At 47.9% G+C, this 18,088-nt stretch overlaps 1 protein-coding gene across 2 annotated transcripts; it reads right to left on the reverse strand.

The window, feature by feature from the left end:
• Window positions 1–1,627: 1,627 nt before the first annotated feature.
• On the reverse strand, window positions 1,628–17,694 carry ENTREP3 (endosomal transmembrane epsin interactor 3). 2 transcript variants are annotated; one of them, XM_073608803.1, is made up of 13 exons: window positions 16,618–17,694; window positions 15,425–16,304; window positions 12,241–12,297; window positions 9,872–9,982; window positions 9,668–9,793; window positions 6,793–6,900; window positions 6,538–6,698; window positions 5,720–5,819; window positions 5,556–5,640; window positions 3,894–4,451; window positions 3,488–3,559; window positions 3,104–3,345; window positions 1,628–2,853 (listed from the first exon to the last, which is right to left on the reverse strand). In XM_073608803.1, the coding sequence occupies exons 2-13, from the start codon at window positions 15,695–15,697 to the stop codon at window positions 2,680–2,682; spliced, it is 2,067 nt and encodes a 688-aa protein (XP_073464904.1). In that variant the 5' UTR covers window positions 15,698–16,304; window positions 16,618–17,694; the 3' UTR covers window positions 1,628–2,679. The 2 variants fall into 2 exon arrangements, with proteins under 2 accessions (XP_073464904.1, XP_073464905.1); XM_073608804.1 differs by lacking the exon at window positions 12,241–12,297.
• Window positions 17,695–18,088: the final 394 nt, after the last annotated feature.

Consider the following 18,088-nt stretch of genomic DNA (forward strand, 5'->3'; position numbering starts at 1 on the left):
CATCTGGGAGTGGCTCATTTATATAGACCCTCCTCATCTGGGATTGGCTCATTTATATAGACCCTCCTGTACTGGGAGTGGCTCATTTACATAGCCCCTCCTCATCTGGGATTGGCTCATTTATATAGACCCTCCTCATCTGGGATTGGCTCATTTATATAGACCCTCCTGTACTGGGAGTGGCTCATTTATATAAACCCTCCTCATCTGGCAGTGGCTCATTTATATAAACCATCCTCATCTGGGATTGGCTCATTTATATTACTCCTCCTCATCTGGGATTGGCTCATTTATATAGACCCTCCTCATCTGGGATTGGCTCATTTATATAGCCCCTCCTCATCTGGGATTGGCTCATTTATATTACCCCTCCTCATCTGGGATTGGCTCATTTATATAGACCCTCCTCATCTGGGATTGGCTCATTTATATAGCCCCTCCTCTTCTGGGATTGGATCATTTATATAGACCCTCCTCATCTGGGAGTGGCTCATTTATTTAGACCCTCCTCATCCGGGAGTGGCTCATTAATATAGCCCCTCCTCTTCTGGGAGTGGCTCATTTATATAGACCCTCCTCTTCTGGGAGTGGCTCATTTATATAGACCCTCCTCATCTGGGAGTGGCTCATTTATTTAGCCCCTCCTCATCTGGGAGTGGCTCATTTATATAGCCCCTCCTCATCTGGGAGTGGCTCATTTATATAGACCCTCCTCATCTGGGAGTGGCTCATTTATATAGACCCTCCTCATCTGGGAGTGGCTCATTTATATAGCCCCTCCTCATCTGGGAGTGGCTCATTTATATAGACCCTCCTCATCTGGGAGTGGCTCATTTATATAGACCCTCCTCATCTGGGAGTGGCTCATTTATATAGACCCTCCTCATCTGGGAGTGGCTCATTTATATATCACCTACTGGGTTACATACACATTCATGTCATTGAAATGATTGGTCGGGTGACAGGACCTCTTTATAATGATTGGTCAGGTGATAGGACCTCTTTATAATGATTGATCAGGTGATAGGACCTCTTTATAATGATTGGTCAGGTGACAGGACCTCTTTATAACGATTGGTCAGGTGACAGGACCTCTTTATAATGATTGGTCAGGTGATAGGACCCCTTTATAATGATTGGTCAGGTGACAGGACCTCTTTATAATGATTGGTCAGGTGACAGGACCTCTTTATAATGATTGGTCAGGTGACAGGACCTCTTTATAATGATTGATCAGGTGACAGGACCTCTTTATAATGATTGGTCAGGTGACAGGACCTCTTTATAATGATTGGTCAGGTGACAGGACCTCTTTATAATGATTGGTCAGGTGACAGGGTCTCTTTATAATGATTGGTCAGGTGACAGGACCTGATTATAATGATTGGTCAGGTGACAGGACCTCTTTATAATGATTGGTCAGGTGACAGGACCTCTTTATAACGATTGGTCAGGTGACAGGAACTCTTTATAATGATTGGTCAGGTGACAGGACCTCTTTATAATAATTGGTCAGGTGACAGGACCTCTTTATAATGATTGGTCAGGTGACAGGGTCTCTTTATAACGATTGGTCAGGCTGGAAGTCGGTCGGACTGATAAAAAGACAAGAATTGTTAACTGTGAAACTTTTATTGTCAATATACACAGAGGAGCGCCAATTCCCGCCGCAATCTGCTCTCATTTTCCATCATCCAATCCGTCTGCTCCGCCCCCAACCACACCCTCCAGTCCTGTCTGAAGAGTCGCCGAAATCTGCCAGTCCCGGAAATCTTCCCACAAACCCAGGAAGATGGTCCTCCGCCCGATTTCCTCCTACCCGGCGCCTTGTTCGGTGGGTCCGGCTTCTCCGGCTGCAGACAAAGCTTTGCCGAGGAGGAGATTGGACGGATCGGATTGTATGGTGGTGGATTGGACAGACCTGATTGGTCGAGGAATGCTCAGTAACAGAAATCTCAGATGAAAAGGGCAAATCGATTTCCTCGGGGGCGGAGCTTCTTATATAGCTTCCCATAACAACCAATCAAAAGTTTTTAGAAATGACAGCTGGAATGTGATTGGCCGGGCTGTGAAGACACTCCCCTGCGGATGGATATATCAGTGTCCCCCCCCCCACAATGCACCTGGTAGGGGCATCTCTAGAAAGCGGCTTTCCCGGGGGGGTGGAGTCACATGCGTATTAAAACCGATGGGCGTCCAGCTCCCGGCATGCAGCAGGTTTTCCCACAATGCCCCACAAGGGCATCAACATGCATTTCGGATGTGTTGGGCGTGGGTCCTGCAGGCTTCTATGAGATGCAATCACATGCATTGACCGCTCACCGACCAGATATGGAAGGGAATAAAAACGCACCAGATGGATGGGAGGAGCCCAGCATTTTTTTGGAGGCTGATGCACCAATCACAGCTGTGAATGCACCTGGAGCATGTTTGTGACTCAGAAGGAAGAAGCTGAAATCGGTGGCTGGTGGTTGGCGGTGTCTCAGCAAGAAGTTCCGTCACGGTAAAGCGCCCCGCACAGGGCGGAGGTGCCACAGCTGAACGTTAGCCCTTCTGTAGCAGAGACTGAGTGTTAGAGGTGGAGACTTGGCTGACGCGGGGTGGTCTCAGGGACGGTAAGGTCACTTATTGTGCGGTCCCCTCTCGCTGTGCCGGGCTCCGGGTGGTCCCTTCCTCTCCTCACACCGCGCTCTCTTTTGGCGTCTCGTTCAGGCTGCGTGGACGCCGGTTTCCTCGTCGACCGCCGGACAGAAGACGGCGGAGAGATGAGGTGGAGCTGAGGTCTCCGCAACTCTGCATGGGCGTCCTGGTGGGCCGTATCTCAGGGTCCAGGGGGAGCGGACTCTTCAGAGGCTGAAAAAGAGGAAAAACAAGAGTGGTCAATGCCCAAAAATGGCAGAAATGGGTTCAACTAACCCCACCCACCAGTCACATGATCACAGACCAAAGGGACCCTCAGGAAGGACTTCTACAGGTGTTCCTGTACAATGGACCCATAATGGCCCAATGATCTTACAGAAGACTACCAGTGAATTATGGATGAGAACTTTCTATGGTTGGGCGGTACACCACCTTACAAGGACTTTGTCCCACCCCTGCTTACCTGCTTTGTGTTGTCTCCGCCCTCTTTTAGGCTCCTCCGGGATCGGTTCAGGAATCGGGCCATGAGCATCCGGGGGTTCCGCCCTCCCTTCAGGTCTCCGAGGGACAAAGCGCCACTTCTCGAAAGTCGCTGGACCGTCCGGTGAGTCACCAGGAATCGATTCTTTCCAGCTGAACCCGTGCGCAGAAGTAAGGGGGAGGTTGGCCGGTGGGGTCTGCGTAGGCCGGCCGTGGCACACAGAGCTGAGGAGAGAGAAATGAGAGTCACACACTGGAGGGGCAATTTATGAAGAGCAGCCAGAATCCAGCACAACTGGACGGTGTCTACAAGACATTCCAACGGAAACTGCCATTGGCCATCTCAGATTAAGCCCCTCCTCCTTACCTGCAGCATCTACAGAGGAGAGGGAGAGGTTGTCCTCTTCTAGAACCTTCATATAATCCACATCCCCGAAATCTGCAACATAGAAGAAGAAATATTGGACACCGAGACAAAGCCACCAACAAACCACTGAGAATATTACACTGTGACATCATCAGCAAGGGGAGGTTGGTCCTTCCCCCAGAATGCAGAATTACACTGTGACATCATCAGCGAGGGGCAGTTGGTCCTTCCCCCGGAATGCGGAATTATATTATGACATCATCAGAGAGGGGCAGTTGGTCCTTCCCCCAGAATGCGGAATGATATTATGACATCATCAGCGAGGGGTGGTTGGTCCTTCCCCCGGAATGTGGAGATTTCTGGCAGCAATGTAAAAAGATAGAGACTACATACAGTTGTCACTCACCTGTCTGAAACATGGAGGAGATACCAGGGTCGCTGTGTGAACGGACTACAAATCGAGGCACCGGATTGGTGCACAATGCTTTAGGCCGTGTGTTCTCACTGTATCGGCGGTGGGGGCAGTCCAGAGTCTGGCAGGGAGAGGAGTGGTGGAGGGAGCACCCTGAGCTTCGGCTTAGCTCTCGTGCACGAGGGACTTTCCCCTTTACTCGCAGCTCAGGGAAACACGGACCGACCAATGTCCCCATACTCTCCAGCCGGTTACAGCTATGTGTGGTGCCACCTCCTACAGTGGGCGGAGGGTCCTGGCAAGAGCTGGGTGTGGAACAGGAGAAAGAGCGCCCTCCTTTAATCTGGGGAACTGAAATCTCCTCAAATGGCCCCTGCAGGCTGAGGGTGGGGCTCTGTTGGTGGTGTCCACACTGACCGCAGTCCACGCTCAGACAGTAGTCAGCCCGGCTACGCTGAATGGAGCGATATAAGATGTAATCCACAGACCGCACCGAACCCTGGACATCCAGCAAGACAGAATCTTCTGAAGGGCTGCTGTCCTCTGCAAAAACTAAAGAGAAGCACCACCATCAACCAACACAGGTGGGGAACAGAGTATAGGGAACACTGGGACCAAATCTCAGTAGACACTGGGTGATGAGTCCACCAGCTAAACACCATCACTACTCCTCCCTTGCGCCTTTATCCACCTTTCTGGTTAAACTTAGTCTATCACCTTCACCATCCCACCCTTACTGCTAAATCTTGTCTACTATCTCCACCATCCCACCATTGCCACTAAACCTAGTCATCTATTTCCACCATAACTGCTAAATCTAGTCTACTATCTCCACCATTACCACTAAACCTAGTCTACTATCTTCACCATCCCACCATTGCCACTAAACCTAGTCACCTATTTCTACCATCCCACCATAACTTCTAAATCTAGTCTACTATCTCCACCATCACCGCCAAATCTAGTCTACTATCTCCACTGTCCCACCATTACTGCTAAACCTAGTCACCTATCTCCACCATCTCACCATTACTTGTAAATCTAGTCTACTCTCTACATCAGAGTTTCTCAACTAGGGTTCCTCCAGAGGTTGTTAGGTGTCATTACCACTAAACCTAGTCTACTATCTCCTCCATCCCATCATCACCACTAAACTTGGTCTACTATTTCTTCTCCACCTTCCTACCAAACCTAGTCTACTATTTCTGCCATCCCACTAAACCTAGTCTACTATCGCCATCATTCCATCAAACCTAGTCTACTATCTCCACCATCCCACTATTATGACTAAACCTAGTCCACTATGTCCACCATCCCACCAATCCTAGTCTACTATCTCCGCCATCCCACTAAATCTAGTCTACTATCTCCATCATACAACCAAACCTAGTCTACTATCTCCACCATCCCACCATTACCTCTAAACCTAGTCCACTATCTCCACCATACCACAATTACTGCTAAGCCTAGTCTTCTATCTCCACCATCTCACCCTAACCACTAAAGCTAGTCTACAATCTCCACGATCCCACCAAACCTAGTCTACTATCTCCATCATTCCACCAAACCTAGTCTACTATCTCCACCATCCCACCAAACCTAGTCTACTATCTCCATCATTCCACCATTATTGCATAATCTAGTTTGCCCTCTCACCATTCCCGTCGTGTTCAGTGGAGTCCCTCCGGTCAGACGCACTGTGGCTGGAATTCTGGTGGGCCTGGGCATCATACAGAGTGGCCTGTAAACAATGAAAGAGTCCAGAAATATTCACCAAACTGACAGCTTTGCGGATCAGAAGATGAGTGCCAAGTTCTTACCTGGCTGTCCTCCCGAAGCCCCATAACACTTTCATAGGAGGGTGGGAAGTCTGTGGGGTAGAGCGGGATGGGGCTGTCCATTGAGCCATTGTATGTGATGCTGGAAAGACATAGAGAAGGGCATTTGATGCATTCTTTCAGAGTTTTCAACAGCTGTCTGAATTAAAGTATCGCTCTTTCCAAAACTAATAGTTTGATTATGGGTGGATGCTGGTGAGCTAAATCACCCATTGGTGGCTCCAGCAATGACATCTCCAACCCACCCACTGCAGTAATTACAAACCCAAGAATGCAATTCATGTTCATTACAGTTGGAAAAGTGAGACTTCACTGGGGTCAGGACTCTGGTGGAAAATCTCAATACTGGGTCTCTAAAGAGATGAAAGAATTCACTGGGTGACCCAACACACCAACATTCACTAGTATTTCAAATATCAGACATGACCAGACTCGAAAAATGTTCTGTGGAGACATCTTCATGGGTCCTTTATCTGAGTCTCATTGGTTGGTTCCGTGTGATATTCAGGATGGTCGACTTGGTCTTAAGACCTCCAATGTCACATCTAAACTACTATAACGGGATACGGTGACACATGGGTGGTGATGTGAGATGTGAGCGAAGATTGGACACAATGGGGAGTAAAAGATAAGTCCAAGGTGTGAGCAAAGAACGCAAAATTGGGACAAGCTGAGGCCTAATGAGAAGATATATGGGAGGACTGAGGAGGCCCTCATATACTACACCGAAGATTCTGAGTTTCGTCTTCACAGACAACAAAGAGGGTCCACCGAGCTAGAAACCAGCCGGGGGCACTTACCTCTGTGCGTCAGTCTCGGAGCTGCATGTGTATTCTGGAGGGTAATATGGTGGAGGTGGCACTGGAGGAATGAACTCCTCGCATTCAATCATGCTCTGCAGGATGGTGTCCTGGGGGGAGAAACACTCCAGGTGGATGGATGTGGATCGGTGGGGCGCCAGCTGCGAGAAAGAGAAACCATTATTTGAGTGGGTGGTCTGGGAAAAGGTAACCATGATGGAAGGTGGATGTGTGCACGCATGGTATGGGACTTACAACATGGATGACATCCAATGAGAAAATCTGAACGCAGCAGATGACAGCGGAGAGGGTGCAGATAATGGTGGAGAAGATGGTGAGGCCACAAACACTAAACAAGAGATCCTACAAACACACAGAGAAGTGTAAGTGAGAGGAACATACCGCCATGGGCAACTCACCTAAAATGAGAGGCTGAGACCCAGTTGCACGCAATGTGATGGGGGAAGTTCCCAAATATAGAGGAAAATACAGAGACTGGATGAGAATACAGAGGATAGATGAATACAACACCCATATTTCTGCCATCTGTGGACTCAGGACTCCCTGCCTGGCACTGTATGACATCAGAACTGACAGCTGACTGACTATGGGGGGAGCCCACCCACCAAGGAGATGCCAGAAAAATACAAACCCATTGTCCCAGGAACTATACTAGATTCCTGGGACCACCCTGACTGTCCCTATCAGAAGAGAAGTACCCCAGTGCCATCCAACTGCCCTCCCCACCCTGATTCTCTGCCCCCGTGTCTTCACCTTCAATATGTACAGCTAGACAGAGAAAATGATCTCCCTTCACCCACCTACCTCCATCCTATCCCCATCTCTTAGCACCTATCTTCATCCTCCCCTATGCCCACCACCTACCTCCATCTTCTTCCCATTCTGTCACACCCATCCCCATCCTTTCTCCATCACCTACTTCCATCCTCTCACAATACCACCTACCTCCATCCGCTCACATTCCCACCACCAACTTCCATCCTCTCCCTATCTCTTACCATCTACTTCTATTCTCTCCTCATCTCTTACCACCTATCTCCATCCTCCCCTATCCCTACCGCCTACCTCCATCTTCTTCTCATTCCCCACCCCCCCATCCTTTCTCCATCACCTTCCTCCTTTCCCCATCACCTACTTCCATCCTCTCCCAAACTCCCAATACCACCTATCTCCAGCCTCAGCCTCCCCTATCCCCACCACCTACCTCCATCTTCTTCCCATTCTGTCACCCCCATCCCCATCCTTTCTCTATCACCTACTTCCATCCTCTCACAATACCACCTACCTCCATCCTCTCTCATTCCCACCACCTACTTCCATCCTCTCCCCATCTCTTACCACCTACTTCTATTCTCTCCTCATCTCTTATCACCTATCTCCATCCTCCCCTATCCCTACCACCTACCTCCTACCTACCTCACCTACCTCCTTTCCCCATCACCTATTCCATCCTCTCCCAAACTCCCAATACCACCTATCTCCAGCCTCCCCTATCCCCACCACCTACCTCCATCTTCTTCCCATTCTGTCACACCCATCCCCATCCTTTCTCCATCACCTACTTCCATCCTCTCACAATACCACCTACCTCCATCCGCTCACATTCCCACCACCAACTTCCATCCTCTCCCCATCTCTTACCATCTACTTCTATTCACTCCTCATCTCTTACCACCTATCTCCATCCTCCCCTATCCCTACCGCCTACCTCCATCTTCTTCTCATTCCCCACCCCCCCCCCCATCCTTTCTCCATCACCTTCCTCCTTTCCCCATCACCTACTTCCATCCTCTCCCAAACTCCCAATACCACCTATCTCCAGCCTCCCCTATCCCCACCACCTACCTCCATCTTCTTCCCATTCTGTCACACCCATCCCCATCCTTTCTCTATCACCTACTTCCATCCACTCACAATACCACCTACCTCCATCCTCTCTCATTCCCACCACCTACTTCCATCCTCTCCCCATCTCTTACCACCTACTTCTATTCTCTCATCTCTTATCAACCTATCTCCATCCTCCCCTATCCCTACCACCTACCTCCTACCTACCTCCTTTCCCCATCACCTACTTCCATCCTCTCCCAAACTCCCAATACCACCTATCTCCAGCCTCCCCTATCCCCACAACCTACCTCCATCTTCTTCCCATTCCCCATCCTTTCTCCGTTACCTACCTCCTTTCCCCATCACCTACTTCCATCCTTTTCCAATCTCCCAATACCACCTATCTCCATCCTCCCCTATCCCCACAACCTACCTCCATCTTCTTCCCATTCCCCATCTACCTGCTTTCCCCATCACCTCCCTCCATCCTCTCCCAATACCCCTATCTCCATTCTCTTCCCAACCCTCACCACCTACCTCAATTCTATCCCAATCTTCTATTAAAGCCTCCCTCTTTCATCTTTCCATTGCCAACCATGAACCCTCATTTTCTTCACATCCTCCACTACCTACCTCTATCCACAGCACTTACCTGTATCTTATCCCCACCATCTACCTTCATCCTCTCCCAATCCCCCACAACCTACCTACAACCTATCCCCACCCTCCACCACCTAATCCTATCCTCTCCCCGTTTCCAGCACCTACATCCTGCCTCTTACCATTCCTACTACCTACCTCCATCCTCTCCCCATCATCCAGCACCTACCTCCATGCTCTCGCCATCCCACACCACCTACCTCTATCCTCTACTATCCTCACCACTTACCTCCATCCTCTCCCTATCATCCACCACCTTCCTCCATCCTCTCTCCATTCCACACCACCTACCTCCATCTTCCCCTCCTCATCTACCACCTTCCTCCATTCTCTTTCTATACCACACCACCTACTTTTATCCTCTACCATCCCCATCATCTACCTTCATCCTCTCCCATTTCTTCGCCACCTTCCTTGATCCTGTCCTCATCCCACACCACCTACATCCTCCATCACCATCCCATCATCTATCACCTACCTCCATCCTCTACTGGTCCTCCCCCATTTCCTACCACTTATCTGCATTTCCCTTCAACACACATTCAGCCTTCACCTTTAATTCTATTTGCCCCGCTTCTCCCACCAGGTACACTAGCATGCCAAAATGATGGTAAGTCACCTTCAGTGCGGTGCGGATGCTGTCACATTGGTGATTGGGGTACAGGGTGAGTTTCTCCAGTTCCCCACAGTCAGATGGCGCCTCCGGATGGATAGCGGGATGGCAGCAGATGCACCAATTGTTCTCCTGTAGGTGGGAGACAGATCAGAGTCAGGTGAGTGTGAGGGGGCGCCAGGCACCACCACCACATTGGTGCACACTTACCTTCTTACAAGAGTTGAAGGATTTTACCAGCTGCCCATTCTGGCAGGACAGGATTGACCCTGCAAGGCACAGCATGACACTCAGGGCGCTCAGCAAGGTGAACACTGTGACCTGCAACACATACATCAGTACTGAGTATAGCTGGACGCACCCAGAATCATGGGACATACTACAGGAACTGAACCCCAAACTCTCCTGCTGCTGAACTACACCCCCAGCACACCCTCTGATCCTTCCTGTGTATGGATACTCTGTCCATGTTCTGTCATAAAGGGACAAAATTGTGTAAAGAGCCTGAAAACCCAACATCCTCACTTGGATCTGAGCAAATGATGGAGTATGCGGGCATTCTAACCTCTGTACAAGTTCTTCCAAATATAAAAATGGGGCCATTGTCTGAACTCAAAATTCCACCTTCCTCAGACCTCTGCTGCTCAGTTCCCTTCTTGTGATGCAATAAAATGGTAGAAAATCTTCTGGGAGGTTTAGTGCAGGGGTCTCCAAACTTTCAAAACAAAGGGCCAGTATATTGTCCCTCAGATTCTGTGGGGGCTGAACTGAGGCCAGTGGGAGTAGAAAATGTCCTGGCGTCATGAGACAATGCCTCATCATTGGTGTCAGTGGGAGGAATAGTGCCTCATCGTTGGTGTCAGTGAGCGGAATAGTGCCCCATCATTGATATCAGTGGGAGGAATAGTGCCTCATCGTTGGTGTCAGTGAGCGGAATAGTGCCCCATTGTTGGTGTCATTAGGAGGAATTGTGTCCCTTCATTGGTGTCAGTGGGAGGATATATGCCCAACTGTTGGTGTCAGTGGGAGGAATAGTGCCCCATCATTGGTGTAAGTGGGAAGAATTGTGCCCCTTCATTGATGTCATTGGAATAACATATGCCTTACTGTTGGTGTCAGTGGAAGGAATAGTGCCCCATCGTTGGTGAAAGTGGGAAGAATTGTGCCTCACTGTTAGTGTCATTAAGAGGAGGAATTGTGCCCCTTCATTGGTGTCAGAGGAAGGGCATATGCCCAACTGTTGGTGTCAGTGGAAGGAATAAGTCCCCCATCATTGTTGTAAGTGGGAAGAATTGTGCCCCTTCATCGGCGTTATTGGAAGAAGGACATATGCCCAATTGTTGATGTCCATAGAAGGACACGTGCCCAGTTGTTGGTTTCAGTGGGAGGAATAGTACTCCAAGGGCTGGATAAAAGCAAGCAAAGGGCCAGTTTGGAGATCATTGGTTTAGGCCATCCTTAAAAATATCTGCCCCCGGTAGAGATTTCTCCTCTTTCTTCCTTCACCAACCCCCTCCCCCCCACCCATTCTACTTTCTTAGCTGATTATGCTGTAATAAAATCACTGTCACCCACTCCAAACCTCCATGGTCTACCCTGCCCTGGTTACTAAACACACCAGACCCGCTCCCGGCTGGAGTTCAGAGTTGGGGTGATGCAGCCTACCCTGCCCTGACTACCCATCATGCCTGAATCCCCCCTTCCTTCACCACCCAACACGCCAGAATGTCAGGACTCCAATGCCAAGGAAGACATGGAACATTCACCTAAGAGGAACCCCTGAGGTGTCCTGTGGTATTTGAAATCTGTTCAGTAAAGGAACATTATAGCTCTTTAGCTGGCACGTGTTTAAAAGGGCAAGTAGCACCCCTTATATGACCCCCCCAGGGAAATTAACGTCCTTATGTGATGGCAACACCCTGCGCACCAGGCTCTAGTCACCATGATGCTAACATGTGAGGTGTCTTGTCTGGGGTCACCAGGGAGCTACTTTCACCCTTTTGTGATGCTGCTGACCAGTACGGCCACCTTTGCTCAGGGCCCCAGAGGTGAGGTGACCTGCCCAGAGCCACCAGGAGTTCACTCAGGGATTCAAACTCTCAGCCCCATCATACAGTAAACCCTCATTGTGTGCTATGAGTCCTCTGAGCCATCTCCTCCTCACACAGGACAATGTGATTGTCCTCCGAGTTCTCCAGGACTGGGACTGGTGGTGGTAAAAGAAGGGTTGGAACTAGGGGCTTCTCACCATCTGCAACACTTACCTCCCAGCCATCTTGTCCTAACATAGCACAGCATGCTCGTTTTATTGAGAGTAAAAATATAACCTGTAGACTAAAACTGAAAATAAGTCACCAGTTCCCCTCCATAACCTTCATAGAATACCCCCCAATGTACAGAATTCATCAGCAAGAACTTTCCCATCATTGAGTGACACCTCCGCTGAGGCTCCCCTTCATAGAATTTCTACTTTTTCCACCTGCCCTACATCCTGTAATACCCCCTACTGACCATCAACATGAGACCCCCCCAATACTCATCCATACAACATCCACCTCCTCCCCACCCGGTGTACTCACCATCAGTGTGAAGGGCTTCTTCCATGAGATGCAGCCAATGAGGCCTGAAACAGCCAGCTGAGCGGGAGGAGAGGGCACAACCAGTGCGGGGGTTTGGAGGGAAAGTCGGGGAAAGGCAGTAGGAGGGATACAAATCAGGGGGAATTTAGTTGAAAAGTTGGTGGAATTGAAGGGAATGTGGAATAGATGAGTGAAGGAAGCCATTAACAAGGAAACCAGCAGAGGATGGGTGAAGGGATGAGAAGATGGGCGGTGGTTGGATTAGTCGGGGGGATCATATGGGGCAAAATTGATGGAGGAGATTTAGAAAAGGGTCAAACAAGCCAAAACACAGATAGAAGGAACAATTAGGTGGGTAGATATCATGGAAAGGGTAGCAGGAACAATGAGGTGGACAGCCATTATGGAAAGGGTAGAAGGAACAGTGAGGTGGGTAGACATCATGGAAAGGATAGAAGGAACAATTGGGTGAGTAGCCATCATGGAAAAGATAGAAGGAACAATTAGGTGGGTAGCCATTATGGAAAGAATAGAAGGAATAATTGGGTGGGTAGCCATCATGGAAAGGATAGAAGGAACAATTGAGTGGGTAGCCATCGTGGAAAGGATAGAAGAAACAATTAGGTGGGTAGCCATCATGGAAAGGATAGAAGAAACAATTAGGTGGGTATCCATCATGGAAAGGAGAGAAGGAACAATTAGGTGGGTAGCCATCATGGAAAGGATAAAAGGAATGATTAGGTGTGTAGCCATCATGGAATTGATAGAAAAAACAATTAGGTGGGTAACCATCATGGAAAGGAGAGAAAGAAAAATTAGGTGGGTAGCCATCATGGAAAGGATAGAAGGAACGATTAGGTGGGTAGCCATCATGGAAAGGATAGAAGAAACAATTTGGTGGGTAGCCATCATGGAAAGGATAGAAGGAACGATTAGGTGGGTAGCCATCATGGAAAGGATAGAAGGAACAATTTGGTGGGTAGCCATCATGGAAAGGAGAGAAGGAATAATTAGGTGGGTAGCCATCATGAAAAGGAGAGAAGGAACAATTAGGTGGGTAGCCATCATGGAAAGGAGAGAAGGAACAATTAGGTGGGTAGCCATCATGGAAAGGATGAGTGTGGGAAACCAGGAGGTGAGAGATGGAGGTGGAAGAGATGAAGAAAGACATGAAATCAGATTTACTACATTTTTAAGTATCTCCCAACTTTGGCACATCAATCCTCAAGCTGAGCTCACTCTATGCCAACATCATCCTGCCTACTGGACACAGAAGACATTCTTGGGACCACAAACAGCCCCAGTAAGGTTGAAGCCAATAAAATCACCAATACCGGCTTTTAGTAGTATGACCCCTTGTGGTCAGCCTTGTCCTGAGTATTATGTACAGAAGATCACAGGTGACCCCCAGTTTGGAATGATGGACTAATGCTGCGTACACACGGCCGGTCTTGCCAACGGCCAAAAATTTCAGACAGAAAGATTTAGAACATGTTTTATATCTGAGTCCGTCGGAAATGCCGACAGAAAAAGTCTGATGCACACGGTCGGAATGTGCGACCGAAAGCTCCCATTGGACTTTTTCTGTCGGGAAGTGTGGCCGTGTGTACGCGGCATTACAGTATATCATTGGCCTACAGCAGACTGGACACAGCTCAGAGATTCCATGGTGTTGTCTACATCACTAAACTTCAAGGTCACTCACCAAGAGGTATCAATTATTTGTAGCTTTCACTAAACCAGCCGATGGATCCAATAAAGGTCTTAAAACATTCTAGAATATATTCACGATCTCACAAGAAGCAACCAACCAGGTGTCCCGTCTACACGTCGTCTCATCACCTCTCCTATATTTTATAATACTTTCCTCAAATTGACTATAAGTGACCACTATGTGATCTGTCCTCCTACAGGCCCTAAAACAGCCCCAGTGGGACGGACTCTCCATGAATCCACCCACAGCTTCTACATTCCAGAGCCTTCTACAAGACGAATGACTCCTGGAACCCAGAGATGTATTTTATTATAATGAGAGATGAGCACATTTGTTTCATTTCTGATTCATTTGTTAAGTTAATCATTTCATTTAGTCATATTTGTTAGAATGATTCGTTTTCGGAATTCCTTTCGTATTTTCATTATTTTCAAATAGATCTGAAATTCACATTTTGGAAGATGGCTATATTTGTTCTATTTTATTCTATTTTTTTTTATTTTCTACTCTATTCTATTTATTCTTTTCTATTCTATTATTTTATGTTCTATTTTATTCTTTTGTGTTGTATTATATTCTATTACATTACTTTCTGTTCTATTCTATTTTTTTCTATTCCATTCTTTTATTTTCTATTTTATTTTATTTTATTCTTTGATTTCTGTTCTATTCTTTTCTGTTTTATTCTAATCTATTATTTTATTTTATTTCTATTTTTTCTATTCTATTTCATTCTTATTTTCTAATTCAAATTTATTTTCTAATTCGAATTTGGATAATTCAATTCGTTATAATCTATTTTGGATTGGTTGCAATTCGTTACTATTGTGATTTGGAGATGCTGATAAATCCAAATCTCTGAATAACGAAATGTTTGTCTGAATTTCGGTTGGTAACGAGATCGATCGCATACGTCTAATGCTCCACCTTTGTTATCAGTGATCCCTTTACCTCTATTACTTGTTCTGATCCCCTCAACCCTTGAGTCCAATCCAATACAGACTCTCCAGGACGAGTTAAGGATGGGTCGGAGCTCATCCACGGGTTGTCTATGACACAGCCAGCACTGTGGTGAGCATAGCAACCCATAGCAACCAGTTAGTTGCCATCTTTCTGGTTGGTTGCGATTAATTGCTTCACTCAATACATCATCTTAGGTCTTTGTTGGTCTTATTATGTCTTTAGGCTTTTAGCAATTTCTTGAAGGCTAAATTCTGAAGTTCTCTGTCTTCTACATCCAGACCTAGTCCTGTGGAAGTGGCAATGAGGAGAGTGACAGAATAGGGGGGGGGGATTTTGAAGACTACAAATTAAATTTGGTTTCCAATTTAAAAAATGCATTCCTACCACCAGAAGATGTAGAAGAAGACAATCAGTGACAGCGGTGCAGACAGACAAGTGTACGGAGACATAAGTAAACCTTCCCCTCCCCCCCACTGACCCCCAACATAGGCCGCCATTGCTACTTACGGAGAATCCGGCCCACGAAGGACACGAATGTTTGATCTTCAGATTTGGAGTGATGGAAGCGGTGACCAAACTGAACGTGACAATCAGCACCCCGAGGATGACCTGGACGAAACCCAAGGCCAGCAGGACATGTGACCAAGCCCGGTGGATCCTCAGCTGGGACAGACTGCGGGATGTCCGACCAGTCAGTGAAAAACTGGAATCTGACGGGGAGGGCATAGCGAGGGTGGAAAACGCAGGAGGCCAGGATCGAACTCCAAAAGTAGCGTTCATCAGGAAGAGACCCCCAATCCAGCATAACAGGGAGGGGGGTTCACATCAAACCTCAGATGTCTGGTTACATCTTCAGCGCACAATCCCCGGTGGGGGGGGGGGAGATGTGGATTTAACCCTCTGGGTGTTTACGAGGAGAAAGTCATCGCATTCTCAGTTCATAAACAGGATTATAAAATATTTAAGCGGTTCCATTTAATGGAAATTTAGCACCAGCATGAAAAAAAAACAAACAGTCAGCCGGGGGAGGGCACTGTCCATAACCAATTTCAGAGGCCCAGTCAGGACACGATGGATGGTGATTATCAGTGGTGGACAGGTGAGCATCAGCTCACAATTGAGTATTGGCAGAGCTACGCCTTGGCAGCCAATACACACTAAAGGGAAATGGGAGCCATCGTCAAATTCACATCATTCTACATGGTAAGATGTCTAAAGACAGAAGGTACTTCAGCTCTGCTCTTCTCACCGGCTGGTCCTCCAAAGTCCTCAACAAACCTCATTACTGGAACGACATCAGCCTCCTCCTGTACGTCTGGCTCACACCACCAACCAAGAGAAGAAAAGGTCAGGTTCCCCAAGCTTGGCACAGATGTAAAATGGCAGCCTAGACGGTGGGACAACAAGAGACGTACATTAAACACAGCGGAGGTACAAACCACGATGAAGTAGCAAGATGTAAAAGATGGAGAGATGAGGATGGCTGGATGGAAGGTCCATGGATGATGGTGGAATGAAGCTCTGGAGGGTGAGGAGTTTGATGAAATGAAACCTAGACAATGATTGTGAGATGGTACTATGAAGATGATGGGGAGATATCCATGTGGGGGTGACATGTGTGATCAGATAAGTAGGGTTTGGAAGTATCCTATACGGAAATACTTAGCAGGATGGAAAGGAAAATTGTGGAATTGTCTGACCTTTTGTCTTTGCTATCGACCTCCATGAGATCTCCATATAGAACGGTTCTCCAGCATGCGGTCCTTCATGGTGGTCCTGGGTCCCTTTCTGCTCAAGAGACCGTCGACCATCTATCTCAGGTGGGTCTGGAGCTCCACTTCGAAGTGGGGGTTCAACATGGAGCTGCAGCAAACGAGGGAGCTCCAGTTTGGCTTCAGCCAGGAGGCTTGGAAAGGGTAAAACTGATGACTTGGGAGATAGTTGTAGCCAACAATGAAATATTTGTCTGCTTCCACAGGATGGAGATCATCAAACTTCAGGGGATGGGATCATCTAATTCCAGAGGACGGGGAGCATCAAACTTCCGAGGATGGGGAGCATCAAACTCTAGAGGATGGAGATCATCTAATTTCTGAGGGTAGGGATCATCTAATTCCAGAGGATAGGGATCATCTAATTCCAGAGGATCAGGATCATCTAATTCCAGAGGATGGAGATCATCTAATTCCAGAGAATGGGGAGCATCAAACTCCGAGGGATGGGATCACCTAACTTCAGAGGATGGAGATCATCTAACTCCAGAGGATGGAGATCATTGAACTCCAGAGGATGGGGATCATCAAACTCTAGAGGATGGGGATCATCTAATTTTGGTGGATGGGGATCATCTAATTTCGGAGGATGGGGATCATCTAACTCCTGAGGATAGGGATCATCCAATTCCAGAGGATGAGGATCATCTAATTCCAGAGGATGGAAATCATCTAACTCTAGAGAATGGGGAGCATCAAACTCCAAGGGATGGGATCATCTAACTCCAGAGGATGGGGATCATCTAACTCCAGAGGATGGGGATCATCAAACTCCCGAGGATGAGGGTCATCTAATTCCTGAGGATCATCAAACTCCAGAGGATGAGAGTCACCTAACTTCAGAGGATGGAGATCATCTAACTCCAGGGGGTGGAGATCATTTTGTCACCCAGAAGACTGTCAGCGGATGGAGATGACGTGAGGACTATCCTCCGATGGTACCCAGTGCTATCTCACTCCAGCATCATGTCTGCAGCAACCTGACAGCTGCATTACTGCACAGCCTCCCCGGGCTGCTGCAAGGCAGGCTGGGAAATGTAGTCTGCCGGGGGGGGGGGTGATGTCACAGACCTTAAAGGCCCATTCCATCTCGGCTCTCATATTTCATGTGTCTATGACGCTGGTGGAGGATTAATGGGAAGAGTTCATGAGCGGGAGGCCGGTGTCCGGGGAATAGAGGCTCATACACATCAATGACCACCACGGTGCTGATGGCTGTTACCCATAGCAACCACACTTCACTCTTCTTCAACGGCTGGTTGCTATGGGTTACCGCCCATCACCTGCGTAATTACTAGACGCGTTGAGCAGTCTGAAATCGTCTTCCACTCATCGAAGGATTATTATTTTACTTCCTGGTGATCGGTTGCTAGGAGTTACCGTCCCATGGTATTAAATA

The sequence above is a fragment of the Aquarana catesbeiana genome, linkage group LG13 (assembly GCF_042186555.1).
Source record: "Aquarana catesbeiana isolate 2022-GZ linkage group LG13, ASM4218655v1, whole genome shotgun sequence".
In the NCBI taxonomy this organism is placed as follows: Eukaryota; Metazoa; Chordata; class Amphibia; order Anura; family Ranidae; genus Aquarana; species Aquarana catesbeiana.